A 24363-nucleotide genomic window follows, 5' to 3' on the forward strand; every position below is an offset into this window, starting at 1 on the left:
AAAGTAAAGTAAAAAGTAAAGTAAAAAGTAAAGTAAAAAGTAAAGTAAAAAGTAAAGTAAAAAGTAAAGTAAAAAGTAAAGTAAAAAGTAAAGTAGGCTTAAGTGAATGGTACATGCTAGGTGACATTTTCTTTGGTTTTAGGCTCTTACTCGCATGCAATTTATAAACCATAGGGCAAAGACCAGCCATTCCAGGCAGTAGGACTCCTTTGGTTTAGCAAATTAATTATTTTTTTTTCATTGTCCAATGTGTGGAAAGCGTCCATATCCATATCTTACTTCTTCCTCTAAGAAGTAAAAATAACGAGTGGAAGTCACTCAGAGCTAATTCCTTCTACGGACATGAAACATCCAGACCTAACCTGCTTTCACGCTCTATACGTCCCGGTTTTACTTGGCCATTAGGCCGGGGAGAGCGGGGCTGAACGGTCCCTTCCTGCCATTGAGCAGACAGGCGCTCAGTCATCGTGCTAGGGGAAAAAGATCAATCACCTGCACTTGCCAAGGCGTAAGGAGCTGAATCTCCTCCCAGTCTGGCCACTGATTTGACGTGCAATGCTCAGGTTTGTGCCGTTTACTCAAAGCAGCGCTGCTTTCAAGTGCACGAGGTTGTGTCCCGTGCTTGCTTCTGCTTGACCAAGGAGCACGTGTACAACTCGAGACCCCGATTCCCCCTGGTATCGTAACAGGCGTCCTGCACAAGTTGGGTCCTTGGCAGGTGCATGCTAGAGAAAGTCCTAAACTACAGAGAGGGCATTAAATGCTGGAACAGGAATCCAGAAGGACTGTGGAATCTTCATTCTTGATGGTATCCAAAACTCGCCTGGACGAGGCCTTGAGCATCCTGATCTAAGCTGGTCCCATGCTCAGCAGGGGTTGGACCAGACACCTCCAAAAAGCCCTTTGAATGAAGCCCATTCCAGAGTTCTAGCTAGTTGGGGGGGTTGTTCTGTTCTGCTTTTAAACAAATATTGTTTAAAAAACATTGTTAACAAACAGTGGCATGAACAAGCCACTACCATCTCTACGCCAGCTGCAGCAACTGCTTCAGGTTTGCAAATATGGGTAAATGATTGAGACTAATAAGCTAAACTATTTACAGAAACTAATCAATAAAAAGTGCCACTCAACTATAACCATATATTGTCTTTTCACTAAAATCAAAGGGGCTTCTTCAGGGCTGCCCGAGTCCCCTGTCTGCCCACGGCAGAGAGCACAGTGTGCCCAAGGTGCCCAGACCTACCACAAGACTTAGCCAGGACAAAGAATTCTGGGCATTCATAGCTTCAACTTCGTGGCACTAGGCAAATAGATCTAGCCTCCGACTGAGTTTTCATCTACCCAGCCTGATTGTGATTAAAATCTGAGTTTAAAAAAGAAATAACAACAACAAAAAGTACGTTGACATTTCCTGCACACAGGTAACCTGCCTCTGTCCACGTGCAAGCACGTGGTAAGAATTCTCTGTAACATATTGCAGCCCATTGCTTTCTGAAATACTGTTCTTGTCTCCTTCTGTTCCGAAGAAAGCCAAGCAGCTAAATTTCCTTCTTTACAGTTTTCCATTTTACTCATTAATCACTATCTTGTCTTGAGGGCCACGCTGAAAGGGGGGCATTTCTCATGCGATCACCAAGTCAGGGAAGGAAAAATGAATTCCTCACCAGACACAGGCAAAGCTCACAGCTAAGGACACCAAGGAGTTTCCCTAGGGCAAGAGGGAAGTGGCTGGAGTTTCTCCATCTCCAGCTGCTTGGCTCCATCTCCACCCCACAGCTCCTCAGGGCTCTGCTGCATCTGGGGGATGTGTGAGCTATGGTCAAACCACCTACCCAACCTCGGGCAAAAACATCCCTATTCCTTTTCCCTTCCTTACAGAAAAATACAGCTGGATGTAGAATAAAGGAAGGAAGCATTCATTGTAGGAAAAAAACACCAATTAAAAACCATGTGAACTGTTGTGTTGGAGCACCTTGTTTAGAAAAGCCACTTTTTATCTGTAGGACAAGTAACTGTCATCCAATCAGAGCAGCAACGTGCCCTAGAGAAGACGATAACATTTTTTGGGGGTAGTTATTTTAAACTTACTAAATTCAAGACTACACCTTGCAAATTCATTTGCAAGGGTGACAGAAGTTACCTGGCTAGGGCTGTTAATGTCAATAGCCAGAAAAGATTCACTTAATCACTCTTCAGTTTTAGTTGACGAGGGTAAAGAAATCTTATTTTTTCTAAGCAGTTTCATGCCTGTTTCATTTCATCTAGACTGCAATATCTGTTTCATTTCATTTGATCAGTTTTCCAAGGGCTTTATAACTACCGTGAACATGAAAGATACAAGATAAATCGCTCAAAACCAAGAACACCCCCAAAACTCAAAGTGGGTAAATGACAGTGGCCAATGCAATTTTCTTTCCCGTGCCTGTCGCACACAATTGTATGTTTTAATTATCCTGGGAACTGTTTTGATCGTGTCCAAGCAGGATGACAGAATGAGACACGAGACCATAATTCAAGTACAAATCTGGAGAGCAGAGCCCCTGACCTAAGGAGGAGGAGGAGGATGGAGACTGTGCTATGAATGAGACAGTGAGAAACAAGCTGAACAATGAATATTAATATAATTATTGAACAGCTACCTTATTTACTCTATTCTGTCCACGTGAACACACAAAGCAAGTGTCTTAGAGCAGAAAACTGGAGGCATTTTCTGGAGACAGTTTCAAAAGGCTACGTAGGTACAACAGCCTTTGATATAAATCTAAACATCAAGAATTGCTTATTACACTAAAACCTGAAAACTGACTGGACAAGACATCTGACCTGCACATTTAAACCTTGAGTTTGGAGGCAAAGAGTCTTTTTGGCAGGTCCCTCTTGAATAGATGCTCTAGCATTAGCTGGTAATGGGAGGTGCAGGTACGTCAAGCTAAGTCACAGACTGCAATTTCCATGCCGCTTTCCAAGCTGCGTTGAAGTGCATTGGCAGAACAACAGGGACGTGTCAAATGCTGACCACAGCAGCAGTTGTCCTGGGCAGAGAGGACAGCAGCCTGCAGGACAGTTGGATCTGCACACACGTTGCATTAACAACAAATGGACGGGGTGGATATTGCACCTCAGTAACAAACGTGAGTTGAAGTATCTCGTTGAGTATTCAGAGAAGCTTCCTGGGTTGTTAATATTGACCAATATTTCACTACCAACTGCTAGGGTGAGGCTGTGTGTACTACAGAGCATCACAGGTCTCGGGTGGTACCTCAGGCTTCTTCCTCTGGCTTAGAGGTTACCAGGATCATCAAAATTGGCCCTCAAAGTCCTACTGGAGGATCATGCTTGGATAACAACTGCAGGAGCCAACCATCAGAGCACACAGTACCACATGCACAATGGAAAAAAGAGAATTAAAATATCAGATCAGCCATCACAGGTGCATCTTTATGTAGAGAAAAAAATGTATTATTCATATTACAGTATAGGCACGCTGAATGTATTACATTGCATGCACAAAGAAAGGGAGCATTCTGGAGGTCACAGGCACCAACTGCTGTTCTGACGAGCAGGAATCTCATCTCTCTTTTGTTGCTTTCTCTAATACTACACATCTACCTTAATGATTATTTATACTTTACTCTTCCAACTTTCCTCTCCCCTTTTATGTAAACATACTATAAATAAAGACTTGGCATGAAGCCCATCAATCTATTGCTCAGTTCCCCTGATCCTAAAGGTCTCTCTCTGGACAAGCTGTTATTTAGCTCCAAGTTCCTGTAAGTCCCAGCAAATTCTTCTCACCTCCATCAGCTCTAATGTGACACGTGCCCTTGTGCTACTTGAGAGGGAACTGAATCTTGAGAAACTCGATCCAAATCCATGCTCTTCCAGAATGACTCCGTGGAGCTCTCCATGGGCTACCACCTTGTGCTGCTCCCGCGAGGCCTTTACAAGTTCCTTGGCGTTTTGGAGGGAACCTGGCAAAAGTCACTGCCTACTGTACACGTCCCAGGACTCTGCCCTTAACAAGACCAGGACCTCTGGCCAGTGGCAGATAATCCGTCACTATAAGCCACTTGTATTCAAGCCAGATATTTATTGCTATTGATCTGCCTGGTCCTAGTGAAAGACTTTTGTTCTCCCAACCCGGGACTTTGACCTCAATTAAGTTATGAATTTCAATCCGATAGACTGCTCCACTTACCCTGCTGCTCTCCCTGACTGGATTAATTAGAATTAGCTAGGCTGGGAGTCACCCCGAGCGCCTCATGGATCATGTTATTTTAATAATAAATAAAGAGACAGCAGTAGCATACAAGGAAGGATTTTGAAAGATTGTTCATCCAAGAGCATCATTCAGGACCTGCCAATACTAATTTCTCTGAGTTTGATTACCTCATTTACTTCTTTTTATTTCTATTCATTAACTGAGTTTTATCCCCCATTACTTCAGCTCCCTAAATGTGCACTTCCTATAAAGGAACCAGAAGCACACTGGGCTGCTCCAAAGTTTTATCACTGCAGCTCATCAAAAGTATAGTTAGCAGGAATGGAATAGTCATTAAGCATTTAATAATCTAATAGTGCTGAGAAAATATATATATAATAGGGAGAGCGGGAAAGGAAGAGCAGGGGAAAGGGCAAGCCCATCCATTGGCACCACGCAGGCACTAAGAACTCTTCGTGGAAGAAGGTGGATGGCTGGTGGGCAAAACTGATTGTCCTCAAGAAGGTAACACTAACACTGGAGAAAACGTACCACTTTCTGGGCACAATAATACCTTTGGAATGATGCTACAACAGCTAAAATTCCAGAGATTTGCTTGGGAAGGGAAAGTTTTGAACTAGTGAGTTGAGGTCTGACGGCTATGTTATCCTTAGCACTTCTCCCTCTGTATCAAGGTAGTAATGCACTTGAAGATGTCGGCTCTGGAGGACAGTGCTGAAAAGGACTGCCACAACCCTCTGTGTCACAGACATCTAACAGAGCTACTGACCCATAAATGCACACTTATTTATCACACTCATATTTGTGCTTAATTGACTGGAACAGAAGGAATGGACTTAGAAGAAGGAAGATCACTGTTTTTTTTCCAAAAGCTGGTACCCAAGATAGACAAGTCTTAACTCAAGAACAAATCCATGACATACTTTCAACAAAACTCATTTCAACCAAGTCGAGCCTTGCTCCCACTTCAACACAGTTGTGACAACCACTCCAGGACAGGATTTACCTGTTTTGTTCCAAAAGGGAGCAGCCAAGCAGTGACTTCCCAAGAGGCAGAGAAAGGAGAAGCACCAGCCTTCGGTCCCCTGGGCTGGCTTAGACCTTGGGGACCCCTTGCTAGCAGTGCACATGGGTTGCCAAAGGGCTGTTGATACATCCTATCACCAAAGGCTTTTAAATGATTCTGTTCTTGCATTGACAGGGTCCTACACTGCTTCAGTTTCTTGCACTGGCAAATAAGTTACAAAATTTATTTCTAATTACATTACAAAATTTGTAATTATACAAAAATTCACAATTACAAACAAAAAAAAAGATTTTAAAAGCCTTTTTTAAAAAAGATTATAAAAATTACCAAAAAATGTATTTTTTGGTACAAATTTACAAATAAAGGATGGCCGAATAAACGATCACTTTGCCCAGCCGAGGGTTATCCCTGAATCCCTAGCACGAGTCCGGCTGGGACTCGGGTTGTTCTACCACATGTAGGTGAACAGGAGAAGCCACCTGCGATGGCAGCCTCCTCCCCTGGGGCATCTTCCGAAGCAGCAAACTCAAAAGCTGACTGCAAAATGCTGCAGAAGGGCCTGGGGGAAAAAGAGCACGGGACCCGCAGTGCTGAGAACTCCCAAGTCACGCACAGGCTGAACACACAGCACTCAACGAGCTATTACTGCTTCACCAACAGATTTTGAGCTATAATACAGTTCTGTTACAACACCATCTCAATATGCAATGGTAACTGGTAAAAGGCAAACAAAAATAAGGCATTTGAAAAGAAAATGCAAACCACAGAACTTCATTACACCGCTTTGCTATAACGCCCGGTGCCCAGGCTGTAGGTGCAATATCTGACGTGCTGCTCCTCTCACCCCTAAACAAACCCAGAAGAGCTAAAGAAAGATTCAAAGAAAAGCAACAGAATTCCAAGCAGGGATACAGGAAACTTATGAAAGAAAAACCCACGAGCAAAAGCTAACATCACGGGTTCAGAGAGCGTCTAAGCCACAGACCTCTGAGAAAGATAAAAAATAGGACTCTAAGCTTGCCCCAGTTTGCCCCCGTCTGCCCCCTAAGCATGCATATTCCTGCTGCGGGAGACACCGACAGTCATTCTCATGGATACTGAACTAGCTGACGCTGAACTGAAAAACTGAAATTCTGAACAAGGTGAGACAGTGAAATCCTCCTAAATTAGTTTTGCCATTTTGAGTGTTTCACTCCTAACCCAAAGAGGCAAGCAGCAGTTAAACGCTTCTTAACTCCTTCAAGTTAAATCTTCTTCAAAAATCGAAACAAAATAATCCTAAAATTGTATTTGCCCAACATCTAAAATGCAAGAACAAAATGAATTTTTTTTTTTAAAAAAAGGTTTTTGTTCTAAAGACTACAAATTTAAGAAGTCCAAATGTTATACTCAGATTTTTCTTTCTTTAAGCAAGCTGAGAGGGATGACCACCAACAACAGATGAATATCTAAATTCCACTTGGGAAGTAAAATCGGACTTTCCCCACATTGAAAAGCCCTTAGGCAAAAGGTGAGCGCTGGAATTTAACTCTTTCAAGACAGGGAAAGTTCTTTCAAGTGACTGAATTCCAAAGAGGGGAAGAGAATATCCTCCCCACACACAGACTTCAGGAGCCGTCTCCGTCTCCCCTGAGCAAGGAACAGCTGGAGCCTTTGGCTAAGGTGGATCCTCTGGTATTGGAGGTGGCACCATGGGAAAGGAAGCGGGGCTAAGGCCACTCGTGTGTGACTTTGTGCTCACCTGAAAAAACAGCTCAGCTGCCACTTGCATCCCTCTTTGTGAGCTAACCAAGCACCTTAATGAGGGACTGAAGCATTTCCAATAATGCCTTTACAAATTACAGGTGATTTAACCCGGCTTATTTCAAAGGTGACCCTGAGACCAAGGGACAAAAGGGCTTGGGACCATCCCATGTCCTCCCAGGGAGGCATTCAAGTCAAGTTAAGCCTCCTTTGCACATCTGCAAGGACAAGGAAAGCCAGCAGGGAATGAGCTGCCTGCTCCTCCTCCGCACAAGGATCCTGTCCGCACAAAAGCTCCCTGGTGGAGCCTCTGTCCACGGAGGCCCTTTTCAAACGCTGCTTCTGAGTGTAGGGGCTGGAAGACCTGTGTGGATCCCAAGGGAGCAGAGAGGCTCGTGGCTTCCCCGCCGGCAAGCCTGCTCTGCAGCAATGGTGCCGTACGGTGCCCGCGCTGCCCGAGCAGGGGTGCCAAGCACGCTGCTGCGCGGCCGTCACTCACCCCACTCGGCGGAGCTGAGCAAACAAAGCCCGAGCACGGCAGGTTGGCAGAAGCAGAGGGACAGGGCAGCAAAAGCCAGCAAGCACAAGCAGCAGGAAACACCCCGTCCTTGCTACAAGCCATGGTTTCCACTGGGAGGCTCAGGGGTTCTTCAGAAGCTGGCAGAGGGAGCATGGAGCAATCTCCTTCCTCACGCAGAAGATAGCTGGAGCTGCAAATACTTTACAAGTGCTTTTGCTGAAAGGGACTTTCCTTGCAGGAGGCAAAATCAGCATCTGCTGAGTGGCGACCATTCAACATTCAACCTGCTGCCAATGGCCGCTGCAGGGAGAGCCCCGCAGGAGCGGCACGGAGCTCTGCCACCGCCAGTAACGTGGGACTGGCACCAAGTCAATGCTTTAATGGAGCAAGCTCCTCTCCATCACTGAGCAGATCTGTCCCTTCCCTTGCCTAAGGGATTTCACGCCCATTGGCAAGGGTGTCCGCAGTGGAGGGGCGCAGGCCTGCAGGCTTCGGAGAGCTGCTCGGCCAAGCGGACTACGGAAAACTGAAGGGGCGACGGGAGCAGGATGGGGATACAGAGACGAGCTGGAGGTGGTACCTGTGTTGGTTAACTGGGTTAGCTGCTCTGTCTCTCCACTTCGTTTCTGCACCTGTTTGCCCCTGCACTTTCCTGCTACAGTGACGGCTGATTCAGCAGTACCTGCAACATCCTTTGCTTGCGGTGCGAGCAGCCAAAGCTCTGCAGCAATCACCAGGTCCAGGAGCAGGTCCCTCCCAGCTTTGTAAGCCAGGATTTAGGGGAAAGGCTCTCACAGCCTAGGACTCTGATATGATTTTCTCTTTAATCTTGAGTAGCTCTAGAAAATAATTCTAACAGCACAATACTTCCCTCACCCACCTCCCTGTGGATAGGGAATGGCACAAAATAGAGCAGGGAGCGAAGGGAAGCGTGCTTGCTAAGGCCACCTTTGGGTTTAAATGCCTGCACCACATGCAGCCAACACAGGGATTGAAGCAGCTCCCATTCACGCTGTGAAATCCAAGTGAACAGCACTGAAAAGAGAGGCACTGGCAGGCAGCGAAACAGGCCTGACGTTTTTTCTCCCTTTATTTTATCCTATCCACCCATCAGCCTTGTAGGGTCCAGTTAAGGAAATAAAAGCCATACAAACAGGACACAAAAAACAAAGACCACTCTTCACAGTCTTTGACATATCCATAATTCCTACTTCGTTTCTAGCTAATGGTGGAAATTAGTCTTTAGACAGTTGATAAAAATCAACCTGTCTCTGCTGGGTTAGTACCATGATCTGTGGCCCAGCAGCTCCTTCTAGTACAATTGATTTTCCTTTTTGGCAACCAATAGGCCAGTCAATAATAATGCTGTTTGAGAAGGATTGAGTCATGAGGGAGATGAACCCTCCCTGCCATTTATTATGTTTGTATTGTCTCCATTTGAAAAGATTTTTTTTTTTCCCCAACGAGGCCCCGAGCGAAGGTATCACAAGGGGACGGCTCCTGCCCGTGCTGGTCCCCAGGACCCTCTGGCTCCGTGTGTTGCCATGCAGACAGGGAGGAGAGCGGCCACCCGCTGCAGAGACACTGCCCGGGCCTGCTGGAGAGGCAGCCACGCTCCTCCTCGGGATGCCTTGGAAAAAATCCAGCAGGAATCGAAATCGCAGGCTTACATGTGACCAGACAACTGCAAGAGGCAGCTGCAATGCCATTCTCTCCCTGCCCAAGAGCATGCCACTTCGGGGAGCCCTAATGGGGAGGACAGATGAGGGAACAAGGCTCTTCTGCCACTCAATGCACCCCAGCAAATTCATCCTTCTTGGGAAGGCCCCACAAGAGAGCCAGGCCGCATTCGGATCCGGCCCCCTCCGGGACCGACTGCCAGGAAGCCGCAGCACTTCCAAGACATCTCCCATCTCACTGTGGAACCTCTATGGAGGTTGACATCTAGGCCAAGAACAAGTGGCCTATGTGCAAATTCACCTGTCCTCAGAACCTCTGCTGAAAAATCAGCATTGGCAACAAAGCGTTGCCACCTCTCACTGCAGGCAGCATTCACACTGGGTGCCTTTCATGGAAATTGCAGGTGTAGGTGAAGGAATAAAATTAGATGGCACATATTAGCAGCAGACTTCCTAACCTGAGGCTTTTCAGCTTTGGTTCTCAAGTTTCCTGCTCAAACCACACCGGGTCCATGGGTGACCAGGGAAAGTGGCTGCAACACGGTTAAATTTTGTGCGTCTCTCCTCATGAAGTGAAATGTCAACAAATAAAACAAAAACTGAAGGTCCCAGTTACAATTATTTTCATCCTTGAGCAGTGTCTAATTCTAGTACAAAGTTAAGCACCGGCAAATGACTGTCATACAACATTGCAAGGATAAAACATCCCTGTAGCAATCAGCATTTCACACAAAGGTTTTCCTTTGTGGCTTGTCCTTCTGCAAGCAAAGCTTATTTGTATCTTCAGCTATTTTAAAGCTGGAAAAGCACAGGATAACCACGTTGCTTGAGCTCCTTCATAAGGACAAATGTTGGGAATACACTTCCTTCCACTTTGTCACTCAGGTAAAAGCCTACAATTTACACAAGCAGTGCTCCAGTGGGAGCAGGCGGGTTTTAGACCGATTCCCAAGTTCTGGATACTTGGGAATCACCCCAAAACACCACAGCACCACCTGCTCTGAAACAGCCTCTGGCTGCACAGGTCCAGGCAATTGGATCACATTCCCAACCAAGCAGAGAAGCTTGTTGCCCTTCTGCATCCCTTCGCCCATGGCAGTCACTTACCTCCTCTTTTCAAACGTGCTGTTAGAGCTAATTTTGAACAATCAGGGTTTAACAAACGTGTTTTTTCAGTGACATTAGTGAACCATCATAAGGGTAACTGGAACAAAAAGCACCAGCACTGAAGCACTGCAGCTCAGGAGCACAGGGTTATTCCCAAAACTGGAGCCGCTTGGAGCAGGTGGAAGGGCTGGAAGCAGGAAGCCTCTCTGCCTGCTCAGCACAGAAGAGCAGGAACTCCTGCCCCTCTTACAGCCCCTCGAGCCGGAGGCTGCGTGCACTTCCACAGGGACAAGGCCCAAGCGGGGGCGGCGCAGGGCGAGGGTATTATTAGGAGGGTAATGGAGGAAAGCATAAATCACCTGGGCTTTTCGACTAACTTTTTAGAAGGATACTAAAACACTGGCTTTTTTTCTTTTTTTTTCCCCTCTTTTTTAATTTTGGTTACGATCACTCTTCTTTACTATCTGCTCTTAACCCTGCTAATCCCTAACTGATCCTCCACTTCCTGCGCGGCCTGCGTTTCGGAAGCGCTGCGGAATTGCAGGAGACGGAAGGCAGCCGAGGAGCCCGGCAGCCGCGGAGCCGCTTCGCGCGCCGGCCTTTGGCAGAGCAGCGGCAGAGGGGACGTCCCCGGAGAGCCCCGCTTCCCAGCGCCCCTTAATCCACTCACCAGAGACTCCCCGACACTTTCTTCCCTCTCTTTTAGAGCCTACACGTCAACCGAGGGTGAATTTGCTGATGGATCCTAGCAGATATTGCAGCGTTGTTACAACGCCAATTTTTTTCCCTCTCCCTTTAAGCAGCTCTTTAAAAATTCCTTCTGCTGCTGCCTTGGATGTGAAATCTTTCAGGGTAAAGGTCAAGATTAAAAAAAAAAAGAAAAATAAACATTAGGTCACTGTCTTGAAATATGATTTCAATTTATATACGGCTGAGAATAAAAAAGTGTCTGCCTTCTCTGGGAAGATGCCTATGTGCAAACAAGACCTTTATAAAAAAAATTCTCCTTTATTACCTTGGTCCAAAAAAAAAAAAAAAAGAACAAAGACTGATTTTCTTTTTATGGCTATTCTTAACCTTTTGTTAATGGCCAAAAATAATCTGGTTAGAAAACGTGCAATACATCATAAAAAAAAAAAAGGAAAAGAATTTAATACAAAATTAATGTTTGGGAGAGGGAGTGGTGAGGGGGGGAAAGACCTGTCTGGTGAGAACTGCCAAGGCGCTTGTCCACGGGCTGTTAAAGAGGCTGTTAAAGAGGGCAGATTGGGCTAAACAGGCGGAACCATCTCCACCTGGGCAGAACCAAGCAGCAAAAGCCACCGTGGCAAAGAGCCCTCAATGATAATTTGACAGAAATATGTTCAATAATTATTTCTGGACACAATGCCATTTACACCTAAAAGAGGCCGGAAAGCTAGGAGGGAGGGCTCACGTGCACAGGCTGATCTGGGCGAGTGGTGGGAAGAACCTTTGTGAAACAGTGCAGTTCACAGGCTGGTGTGGTAAGGCACCTGAAAACCACCACCGGTTTTCCTAACACTTAAGAGGTGCAAACCGCAGCGGCTGAAAAGCTGCTTTAAGTATTAAACACTCAGCACACGAGAAACACCTCTTGTCATACAAGAAGTGATGGCCATGTGGGCAAAGAAAATGACTGCAAGGAAAAATAGCATTGAGAACTGAAAAAGGCTCCTTCTGCACATGCATTTCATGCACCTGAATTTTATTTTTTCCACAGACTAACTCCCTTTAGATCCTCTTTTCCATGACAAAGGTGCTGAAAGAACTTGCTATGGCATCAGGCAACAATTCTGCTTCCTGGGAAACATGTGCTTGGAAGGTAATACAAAACATGATTCAAGTTCAACTTTTTATGGCTTTCTTACCTGTCTGTTAACATCTGCAGAGTGTTGCAACAGGACCGAAACGAGCTCCTTGTGTCCTCTGTCACAAGCCCAGTGGAGCAGGGCCCTGCCCTACAAACATCCAAAAGAAAATTAACCACGTTAGCCCCAGGCCGTGCAAAGAGACTCTTCCTATTCGCCAAGGCCATCCCCAAGCTCTGGATGCTAAGCACTCCTGATGGAGCCACAGCTGAACACCGCTGTTGTGGGTGAGGTTGCCACGTGGATTTTTTCCCCCATCTTAAACTCAAATCCCTGCTTTATGCCACTTTTAGAAAAGATTAAGATAAGACAGGGAAAAGAAATGCTGCTAAAGCAAAAGGATGCTCTTTAGCTCCCTTTCAGTTTCTTCCCTCAAGTCATATCATCTACTAAAAGGAACGGCTGGAGTGGAGGGATAGAAGGATGAGCAGAGTACAACACTGTCACCTCCTTACACTGCTCCCCGCTGAGAACAGCCAGCAATTCTACGCTCCTGAGGAACTCACATATTTTTCTGATCAGTTCATCTCTTGACCTGCACGCTTCCCCTTTAGTGACTAAGAGCAACATATCTATGCAGCAGAGAACAGACTGAAACAGACAAAAATGACCCCTGTGGATGCTTACACATCCACAGCTGGAGCTGCTCTCCTCTGGCAGATACCACCACCAGGAACAGCTCCCGGCCCAAAAGCAGCATTTCCTGAGGGTCAGGCACTTCAAAGCCCGAGGTGTCCAAAGTCACATCTCGCTGGCCTTGGGAAGGGTGCAGAACCACAGAGCCTGGTGAGCTCAAATTCAGGTTCTGGGCTGGGTTCCCCAGGAGCATCCTGAGCCCGCTGTGCTGGAGCACCCGCAGCTGGGCAGGGCCACGCTCGTCCTTGTGAGCAGCCCAAGCGGGAAGGCCACGCTCGTCCTTGTGAGCAGCCCAAGCGGGAAGGCCACGCTCATCCTTGTGAGCAGCCCAAGCGGGAAGGCCACACTCGTCCTTGTGAGCAGCCCAAGCTGGGTTACAGGACAGTTCCACAGACATCAGCAACCCTGCACCAAGGCTGCAGCGCTCATCTCCCAATCCCAGGCACAAAATGCATCCAGAGTAGTAAGTGCCTTTCAATAAGTCAGTCCAAAACCTTCCCATGACACACAGACCATTTGATACAGCCCATGACAAAAGCAAAAGCCCCAAATAGTGCCAGACAGAAGCGCCACACTCCTGAAATTCCTGCTGGCACTGGTGTCAGTCGTCCTACGGTGGGTATGCAGGGGACCCTTTGGAAACCACCTCCTACCTGTGCCACCGTCCAGGCAGCCTCTTTTCAGTGGTGGACAGGGATAGGACTAGAGGAAACAGCCACAAGCTGAGGCACCAAAAGTTCCACGGGAACTTGAGAAAACACTTTTTGACAGTGAGGGTGCCAGAGCCCTGGAAGAGGCTGCCCGGAGAGGCTGTGGAGTCTCCTTCTTCAGAGATCTTGAAAATCCACTTGGACGCAGCCCTGTGCCACGTGCTCTGGGTGACCCTGTGTGAGCAGGAAGGTTGGACTAGATGACCTCTGAGGTCCCTTCCAACCTTAAGCACTCTATGACTTTCTACGGAAGCACTGATGACATCCACGGGGCATTTAATGATTAACGTTCACTCCACACCACAACCAAAATCTAAAAGGGGGGAATAACGAGTCTAATTTAAGACTTAAATTCATCTTTAATATTCTCGATTCCATTGTACTACTAATTACTTACAATTTAGCATTTCAGTTGGGCTACCAATACAAACTCCTTTCTGCCATAGATGTTTATTTCAGAAGGAAAAAAAAAAAAAAAAAAAAAACCAAGAGAAGTGCTTTATGTGCAAAATGCCTAAATTTAATAAGTACTTTGCACTTATAAATGGGAATGATCTATTGTATGGGAATACTGCTGTAACCAAGCAATAATTATAGTTTAATTACAGGGCAAAATAAAGCTGTTTTTTTTTTTCTTTAAACAGCAAAAACAGTGTTACAAATTAGTAGCTATAATATCTTGGTTTGCATATGTTGCCAGATGAGCAAAACCACTTTATCAGTGTTGAATTTGGCCAAAATCAGTAAAGAAAAAGCAACAGTTTAGGAGGAGGAGTACTGCATGTTTTCTAAGTTCAGCCTTACTGAAGCCCTGCAGAACTGGTCCCTTCCTACCTCCTAGAAGGCTGGTTATGCTGCAAGCGTTGCCTTTCAGACAAGACCAGAAACTGAAGCCTGATCATCTGCAGTCATTAAAAGTCTCCTTGTGCTTTTTGCCGGAGTATGGATTTCAAGTCCTGGGCCAATTCCACTTTGGGTAATTACACTCTGCTTACCTATATATTTTCGCTGCAATTCTAAATGGATACAATATTTTCCAATTAGTGCCTTAAATGGCTCTGCATCGTAATTGTGCACAATTAAAAGGCTGACATGCCCCATGCAGGGCCCGGCTGCAATCTGGTACTACCTGCAAGGAGAGGGGGCTGAGGCCCCCAGAGCCCCTCTCTGCAAGAAGACCCAGCCTGATAGGGAAGCACAAACACCCGCAGCAGAAACGCGGTCCAGCTGCCATGTAACGAGCAACATTCCGAAGAAACTTGTTTATAAAGCAAGGAATTCTTCCGTCTTCCTTGCGTAACATCCGGAAAAGGTTGGGAAGTTCCAGGTAACGGACCTAGCCACCTACCAAATCTACTTATTTACCTAGTCTATTGAAACGAGCAACCAACCCCCCACCAGCACCAACCCACCTTCAGAGATGAGCCAAATCTGCACTGAGTGCACAGTAGTCTCAACAGTGTTACTGAAGTTACCTGACAGGTTGCATTGCCCCTGCCACTAAAGTATTTAATAATAATAAAAGAGCATAAAAATAGCTTGAGAGCACCAACCCTGCCTCTTAAATCTTCTGTGCTCTGCTCGGGCTACCACTGCCAGCTTGGCTGGCTTCTGTAGCAGCTTCTCAAGCCAAGAGCGGATCAGTTTTGCGCTGCTCCAAGTCACAGGGTGTTCACAAACAAAGCACAGGACAGGGATTTGTCTCGGATAGACCGAGCCTCAGCAGACAGCCGTGTGGGAATAACATTCACATCACTTAGGCAATGCAGAGAAGAGAGGAGCAAAGCCAAGCTGCACGGCTGCCCTGCAGCATTGAGCTGTACTTCCAGGTACAGCGTTCGCGGCCGTAATTGCTGCAAACCAGAGAGCCCGACCTGGAACAGCTGCATCCCCAGCCCTGACAGCAGAATTGCTGAAGGAGAAGGCAGTTGTGGCAATTATACACATGAATTTGAGACTGGGTTTGGAAGTCACTTGCTTTCTGAGCCTTCAAACGCCTGGGGGACGAGGTTGCAGGTAGAGGAGCGTGATGCTGCTTCAACCACTCTCCTGGCATCAGTTTGCCTCTGAACTGCCCCTCAGTCCTTCCAGCTGCCGTTCATCATTTACAATTGCTGTACACAGGTAATGTGCTTGTTTAGGGCAATTCCTTCCACAACTGAAAGAGAAATCCTTATCTGCAGCCCCCACAGTCCTGGCATGCGTTACACAAGCCACTCATCTCTGCCCCCGGTTTGTTAAGGGCTGCAGAAACATTGTCCTCAAGAAGGCGGCAATCTACAACACGGGAACGTGCCTGAAGCCCTGCAGCCAGAGCTCCGTTCTTATTTCATTAGTCCTGCTGACATATGGAAGAAACTAATTTTTTTTTTTTTTTTTCAGTCTGTGCTACTTCTAAGTGAACACAAGCTATTCCAGTGAACTCCAGGCAATTTAGATACAGTAAGTGAAAGCTTGTACATGATTACTGTCATTAGGTTCTTTGTTTAATTCAAAATTGAAGTTTATGATATCCAAACTGTTAGCAGGTACGCTGGCTTGAGTGCTGCATGAGGGATTTCTTTTTCTTTTCAGTTTATTCTTTGAAAGTCACTAAATGCATCTCTAAAACCTAGAGAAATCTCCTGCCCTTTCCTGAAATCCCGTTGCTTCCAGTAAGGAGTCTCGCCCCTGCTCTGAGTTTCTCTCTCCTTCTGCTAATTCTCCTCTCAGATTTGCAAAAAACAGGGGGGAGGACACAGTTAGATACCGAACTAAAAAACACAGATCCAATCTACACATCTTACAGCCTCCACCAAGGCCCTGATGTAGCAGGCCAAGATGTGCCAGGCTTCTGAAACACTTCAGCAGGAGACTGTCCAGAGCTTCAGCAGATTTTGTTCCCTAATCAGTTAACTCTTTGTATTTATCTGCTGCCGCTTCAGATTTATTGGTGTTTAAATCAAAGAAGTGACAGTGTGAGTTATGCTCAGAGGGCCAGGAGATGCATCTTTTGGATATGGCAGGATGTATTTATACAGTAACACTAAAATAGTTAATAAAAATGACAAGATTATGCTTCCATACACTTCATTCTACCAAAGGCTTGGACTGGGTTATATATCCTCCAAAATGGGTTCTAAAACTTCAATCAGCCTGCATGATATTGGAAAATAAGCTTCCCTCCAGATTTTGAAGATACCCAGCAACACTGTTAACAGCTTCAGCTCCTTAAGAGACCATGAAATAAAATTCTCTCTCAGATTTTTCTTTTTCATTAAAATCTATATACACATACATGTATTTTATATGTGTGCGCATATATGTATATACACACACAAGCTAAGGAAGCCAGCATTTGCCCCCGAAAAAGTTCTGTTTCAGAGCATTTGCTGGGGCGAGACACAAAAAACAAGGCTGTAAAAGTCCCATTCACAGGTGAATTTTGCACCAGCAGGAAGTTTCCCATGAACCTGCAGGTAGAAAAGGTTTCAGGGGTTTCCTCTGTGCTAAAGCAATTCCATGCCCTGCAATAGTTGCATGCTAGTAGTTGCTCTTCCTGAATTAGTCCCTCTGTTATATGAAAGATTCATAGCAATTCTCAAGGAGGATGCAACTGGACAGTTTTCACTGTGTCTCTTAGCATTCATGGTGTGAGAACACAAAAATATTTCCACCATCTTTCAGAAAATGTTATAATTGAAGAACAAAATGTTTGTTTGAAAGCATTGAAATCATGCGTGTTTGTCCTTTGAACAGAGGAAGTTAGACATGCCTGAACCCCGCTAGCAATTTGAGCGCATCTTTTCAATGGAAATAAAGCAATTTGAACATCTTATCATATCCTTAATGCAAGCAGAGTCACAAAACTGAGCCTTATCAATGAAAGGACTTCAGTCCTTTCCTGAATGACTGCCCTGAGTGTTTACTTCTGCAGCCCGTGGTCAGTGGAGGGACGGACGGAGCCCAGCCGACGCTGCTGTTGCGTGTGACGGTTTCAGTTCATTGAATTTATGATGTGAAATTCCAACCTGCTTGTGAACAACCTCCCTCTTCTCTGAAAATTAATTCACACAAATTCCTGATTAATAATAAAAAGTCCCTGCCATCAGCATTCAGAGCCCCAGCCGGGGCTGTCATGGCTCAGAGGGCAGAAATCTGCTCAGAGCTGCGAGAGAACCCAGCTGAATTTGCGGCGTCTCAGTCTATGAATGCGTAAGCACTTCATCTGTTCCCCAGCACACAATGTGCCGGGAAGCGGCCGCAGCTCCTGCATTCCGGAGCGGGGCGAGGGGCACTACGGGAGCACCGTGGCCACCACCACCACGGAGCTGCTACCACTGCGTTCCCACAAGGGCCGACAGCAGTCACGGGACTGCCTCCTTAAAATACCAAACCCATTTGCTGGTTTAGGTACCTTTCTCTCACTTAAAGCCTTGGTCAATGTCTGTATGTCTCTCTGTGGGAAACTGGGGCTCTGATTCTGATTGCTAAGGTGAAAGAGACCAAAGCCATCTTTTTCATGAGGTTGGTACAGCCAGAGCCTCTCACTAGCCCTGACAGAGAATAAAGAAGCCAAGTGACATCCAGCCCTGGGACATAATTTGGGGTGCCACAAACGAAACCCTGACTACTCTGAGTGGCAAAAGCAGCTCATCCGTCAGCTGGCTGCTGCTCTAGAAAAGCCATTTCCCTAATTTTCTACTTCTATTTGATGATATCTAATGCACAGAATAGGGAAAGAGGTTACTGAGTAGATCTCACTCTGCAAGCTACTGCTGGTGTTGCTAAAATAACATTGAAGATTTTCTGATGTGTCTTGGCATCCTACCTTGCACATGCACAGTACTAGAGAGACAGGGAAAGCTATTGCTACTTTAAAATAGATCTCACTTGTCTCAATGTGGTCAAGTACTTCTCCAGTTATTGCAGCACCCAACCTCACCAATCCTAAAGCAACCACTCCCAAAAGGCCTGGGGTTGTGAACACGCAAAATGACCAAGATTGATGGATTTGCTCTTTTTCTCCATACCTCCTCATCGGCGACGTTCACATCCACACTTTTTGATCTAATGGCTTTGGTTACGTAGTCAACGTTGTTTTCTCTGCAGTAATCAAAAATGTTCTTGTCTTCCTCCCTATTCAGGAAACAGAAGAAAGAGAAATGTTCTTATTGCATAGCACAAAGGCCACATCATACGCTCTAGCTTAGCTAGACATATCCAGTTCAATGGAAATTTGTTTTACTCCAGCGACACTTTTTTTGCAGAATACTCTTTCTTCCTCCCAGAGAGGGAAGGTTCTGCTTCCTAGGAATCGAAGGCTGTTTTAAACAATATTATACCAGGTCCAAAGTCTGCTGGCTCCTGCAAACTACCATAGGGATTGTACAAAGTTAGCCAACACGGAACAAGTTTAGTCTTGGCATAAATCACTGCAATCCCACAGAAGATAAAAGGCTGAAGTTTTTCTTGTCCCTGCTACACAGACAGACTCAGAAGAGCAGCCACTCCGGGTCACAGCTAAACTCCTCCAGATCCACACACAGAGACAGTGGCCACTAAGGAGGCTTAGAGAAAAGAGGAGCAACGGGACCTGCGCAGAACAGTCTGCCACTGGATTAAATCCAACCCCGAACCTCGGCGGCTTAAGGATTTCTACAGTCAGCAGCTGCGTCCAGTCACATTTCTTGGCCTTTTTCAGGTCTTTTTCTCCACTCCTACTGCTCTTGTAACACATTTATGCTCTTCACCTCTTGGAAGGGTGAGTTCTGCAGCTCAGAACTGTGTGTGCACAGGGGAGAAGAGCAAGTAAATAATTCAATGGTTTTAAAGCCTGAGATTTTGGGGTACTCCTTGGTGCATAATTATTCTTTATTCACCTTCTTCTCACACGTGTACACACAGCAGGCCCTGAATGAGCACACGCTGTTATCTTGGCATGAGCTCCCACTGCTCCCTCCGCGGATCCCAACCTGCTGCTCGGAGCCAGGAGCGCAGTCCGGCTTTGTATCTCCCCTCCAGGCCAAAGAGCAGTGCAAAGGGCTTGCCCTAGGTTGGCAAAAAAGGTAAGTAAATCCTGTGGTCAAACGTGAGACAGAACACAAGGACTTCACAGATGCCTGAGTTTAGAGGGGACACCGAGTACTGCAGTACGGCTGAGCACAGCTCTCCTACCTTGCACGCCGCTACGCCAGCTGAAAAGTCAAAGCAAGAAAAGAGGAAAGCCAAAAATCATAAAATCCAAATACTATTTTGCATTAGTGGGCAAAGAGTCAAAAGGAGAAAGTGAGGTTTTTTGACTTGCGCTCCCAACAAAAACAAAGACACAGGTGCTGCCAAGACCATGTTTCCCACTTGCATCCAAGGTCTGTAAAGGAAGTTCAACTTTCTTTTATTGTTATGCATCTAGTTGCAAATCATATTTCATTCTTCAGATCTCACATGATTTTCTCCTAGCAGTAAAGGCTGCAAAAATAAACAAATAAATAAATAAAAAGTGCTATCGACCTCCCACAGTAGGAGAAGTGCTACTTTCCCTGAAGAAGTCACTTCCTCCGATGTCCCTCTCCCTGTGAGCAGCACCTTCCTCCTGTCCATTCATGTGGGGTGTGCTCTGTACACTACACACCAGCTCCCGGGAAGCAAATCACCGTGTGCTTTGGGTGTGATTATGGGAATTCTGGGGGAATTATTTGAATTCTGATAGACCAGGAAAGGCAAAAGACTAAATCGCTTAAAGCGGTGCCCGACGGATTCCTGGCAGAAGTCAGGAGACGTGCCCACCCCCAGCACGGGCACTTCTGCATGCCCAGAGACCCCTTCGGTGCTACCGTGCTAGCCCAACTCTCAAACACGTCCTTGGCTGCTCAGCAGCAGCTCCTTGGGGCGATGCTGCTGCTCTGAGTATGCTCTAAAACAACCGGTTTCCAACAACTTTTTCTTCCTTCACATAAACACAGATGCTCTTTTCTTAGTTGAGATCACTCTTTCTTCTGCAGCACTGAAGCAGAATCTAGTCTCGCCACGCTAAGGAAGTTGAAAAAAAGAAGAAAAACACAATTATTTCTGGGTGATTTTCTGTGCCATAACCTTGAGTTCAGGCTGTATTTGCTGCCCCTGGCAATGGGAGCCACCAAGGCCGCTGGAGAAGTGGCATGGCTGCATGCCACAGAAGCACAGGTAAGGTTTTGGGAAACCTCATCTTCCCCTGCGCATTTATCCTCCAAGTTTAAATCAGGGGAGCTGTTTACAAGAAATGTTGGGTTTTAAAAAATCTCTCCCAGCCATTCCACACATGTGACAGAGAGAAATAAGCCCATTCTGAAAGAGATGCAAAAGAAGCCTAACCCGTCGTTACGAAGATTTCTGCCCACAAACCTTCCGAACTTCTCAAATCAGAAGCCATTTGATAGTCCATAATAGTAGCAGCCCTGCTTACCTCTACTTGTTTTTTATTTTGGACAAAGAAAAAACAAGAGAAACCAATGGACAACCAGTTTGGTTTCTCTTGTCCTCCTTTGCTTGCACATCATCTACCTGCAAAGCCACTTTCTTCTGCTCTCCTGCCTCCCCATGAAGTGACATCAGCCCTGACCTAAAACCAAACTGAACTGGACCTGTTGCCATAGGTAGGGGCTTTCTCAGTCCCTAAATAAGGGATGTAGAAGGATTTAAACCAAGTCACCACTGCAGCCTTTGTGATATTGGAAGGTTTCACAAGGATTGTTCAGAGCTTCCCAAAGGATCCAGGTGTTAAGCCGATGTTTTTGCACGGCTCGCGCGGCAAGAGCTGCTGTCGGGGCTTTGCTTCCACCAACATGGGACGCTTACTTGCTCTCTCAGCAACCACAGAGACCGTTAGGAAGAGCCGCAGATTGCACCTGAGGTCCAAGGTGTTCTCCTGGTTTTCCCTGGACACATGCACTTCCTTGGGGCTCCGCGGAGGCTCCTGTCCCCGGGGAGGCGGCGCGGGGGACATCCCGAGCGCTGCTGCAAACAGGTGGCTTCGCCCGCGCGCCTGGCACGGGCGCCGGAGCCAGGAGACACTCGCAACAGTTACTGTTCATGTCGGGGCCCTGGGTCCCCAAGGGACCCATTTTCACATAATCTATAATTATCTCTTCGCTTTAATCGCCTCGTCACTTCTGAGGCTCTCCTGGGCCCAAGGAGAGGAAAAGCTCATTAACTGAACCTTTTCTCCTCTCTCCAGCCACCCATAGCTTTTAATTGCTTGGTGTTGTTATTATCTATCAGTGCAACTGGGATCATTTTCATAAGAAAAGGTGGTGGGAGGGAGGGAGGCAGGAGCGTGTCCCAGGGGTACGCGCCACAGACAAACCTTTGCTTTCTCAATTATTTACGCCAGCTGAGGTTTCCCAAGCTGAATAAATCCATAACTCAAGTTTATTTTGAGCCAGGCGGCCCTCCCGGGGGAGCTGTTGCCCACTTGCCCGCACACTCGCGCGCTCTCCTTGGAGAGGGGCCGCCGCGGCAAGACATGTGTCATCCTGCGCCCGGGCCGCCGCGCACCCGCCGGCACTTTGGCGGATTAGCGGCACCGGGAGAGGGGAGCTGCCATCCCGGGACGCGGAGGCTCCCGAGGGGCAGCAGGGCCCGCAGCCAAGAGCCCCTTGGCACCACGAAACCGGAGCGCCGGGATCGCCGCTCTGCCCGGAGCAAACAGGAGGGCGCAATACAAGCCGGGATAAACTTGGCAATAATCTTCAAGCCAGGGTCTCAAAACACCACCCCAAGCGGATCCATTCCTAAATTACAGCAAGCTGAAAAAATAATAAAGCGCCTAGAGTGTTTGTGGGTTTTGTTCAGAGGAATCGCTCTCCTTTGCGACAGGCTGGCAGTGCTCAGGCTCTCCAAGCGGAAAAGCTCTTGGGATGTTGGGATTTTACAGCCCAACCTTTGTGCAAGCGACAAACACCTGTGACGCAGCCACGTGAACGCACCAGTAACACAAGGCAAACCCCTACCTCCCAGCAAGCCAAGGAGGTTTGCTCCCATTTTTACACTTAAACTCCACAGTTTCCTGCCCGTTCCCCATCCCGGCATTCCTGAAGACAGGGAGCAGGGCAAGAAGGAAACCCCGAATGCCCTCCGGGGCGCCGGGCTGCTTTCACAAGCTCTCCCTGCTCCACAGCAGCAGCAGCAGCAGCTCCACAAAGGATGCTGGAAGCAGCTCTTTAAAATTCAGCAGCTTTTGTGCCTGACCACACGCAGCGACCTCTGGTATTTTCTGCCAAAACAGTTCATTTGTCTCGCGGAACAACTAATCAATTCCTGCGCCCATCAATCACGGGGCGCGCAGGCCGGGCCCGCGCGGGGGCCAGATGGCAGCCGGTGCTCGCGGCATTAATGCAATCCCGAGGGCACCCAGCGGGCTCCCGGCGCGGCAGGGTGGGTGCCCGGGTGCTGCCCGCCCTGGGTGCCCTGCTCAGCGCTGGCGCTACGTCCTGGCCCGCACCTCGTGCCCAGCTCCAAAGGGGGCGGCTCCAAGGAAGCATCTCGCTTCCTTTCCTTCCCAGCACTGCGGGAAAGGGCAGAGGTTTCCACTTTTCTTTTTTCACCTCTTTCTTGCCTGTACTGCAGCCCCCCCAAAACATGAAGCCGGGGCCAACCAGAGCTTGGCACATCAATCGACCACATTTCAGTTTATTTGCTAGGTCTGTGAAACTGCAACTATTTGTCCATGGAAGAACTCACATCTTTCTGCTTCCGTTTGGGCAATAAAACCAGAAAACGCACACGATGCTTCATGCAACAGTTCAATAAACAAACAAAAAGCCCAAAGTCACCCCTATAAGCCATCAATGCGAGCGGGGCAGTGTGAAATCAGACACGATTCCTCCTTTGGGCAGAACCTGCAAGTGCCACCGCTCAAGAGCCCATGTTCCTTTTGTGCAGAGCCAAAGCGAGGGGTCACTTACTGAGAACCCAGAGCCTTTGCTAAAATCCTTTTGCAACTGCTCCCCGTTAGGCGCTGGGGACACGTCGGCTCTTTACTGACAGCCTTTATTAATGCCTCCTAATTGACGAGCAGTGCCCAGCACCCCAAAGGAAATAACTACCGTGTCTCATTAGTTCAAGCAACCTCCTCCCGATTTGAGGATTGATCTATGAACACACAAACTGCACCCGTTTAACTGAATTTGTTACTAAATTGATTTAATTAGATCTGCGTAACTGGTTTCTACAGATGCTCTTGAATTTATTTGGAATCAGTGCAATGTACTTACGCGAGCCAGACATTTTTCTATCTTGTCCTCAATGTAGAAACATTTGAGATAACCAGTGATAACACAAAACAAGCCTGGGAGCCATCCCAGTGCTTCCGATTTGTGACCCACTTGACTTCAGCGCAGAGTAACTCCACTTTGTCCATCATTTACAGATTTGTACGCTAAAAAAAAAAAGTGCTTAGTTCCACAATAGGAACATAGGCGTTCTCGCTTAATACGATCCCTCAACTAGAAAATATCCCATCAAGAGCTCGTGGAACCTGAGATGCAAGCGGAGTGAATGACACTCCTGCTTGGACAAGGCTGTTTTAATGCCCCAAACAGGCCCAACATTGGCAACTGGGTCAATAAAACAGCCTGCAAGGTTTCTTATCACAGGTCTTACACGTGTACAGAATGTTGCACGTACACAGACGTACGCTGAACTCGCTGCTAACCAAAGCAGTGAAGTTCTTGCCATTTGGCATGAAGTTTTCTTTCTCCTTCTGCCCCAGCCCAGCTCCCTCAGGCACGTTGTAGCCCCTACCTGCTAACCCTCAGCACTCGCATTCGAACACCGTGGTAGCCACACGCAGCAGCCAGTGAAACCCTGAAGCAC

The 24363-nt window shown here is 47.1% G+C and overlaps 1 protein-coding gene across 1 annotated transcript in view; it reads right to left on the reverse strand.

Moving 5' to 3' along the window:
- ACBD6 (acyl-CoA binding domain containing 6) overlaps positions 1-24363 on the reverse strand; it is a 78371-nt gene that overhangs the window by 24350 nt on the left and 29658 nt on the right. Inside the window, exons 5-6 of the mRNA XM_026042926.1 lie at positions 18546-18651; positions 12188-12277 (exon numbers count right to left, since the gene is read on the reverse strand). Of these exons, the coding sequence (XP_025898711.1) occupies positions 12188-12277; positions 18546-18651 (196 nt within the window). The remainder of the gene's footprint in view (positions 1-12187; positions 12278-18545; positions 18652-24363) is intronic.

This window comes from Nothoprocta perdicaria, unplaced genomic scaffold (genome assembly GCF_003342845.1).
Source record: "Nothoprocta perdicaria isolate Ctin4 unplaced genomic scaffold, notPer1 scaffold_318, whole genome shotgun sequence".
NCBI classification, from domain to species: domain Eukaryota; kingdom Metazoa; phylum Chordata; class Aves; order Tinamiformes; family Tinamidae; genus Nothoprocta; species Nothoprocta perdicaria.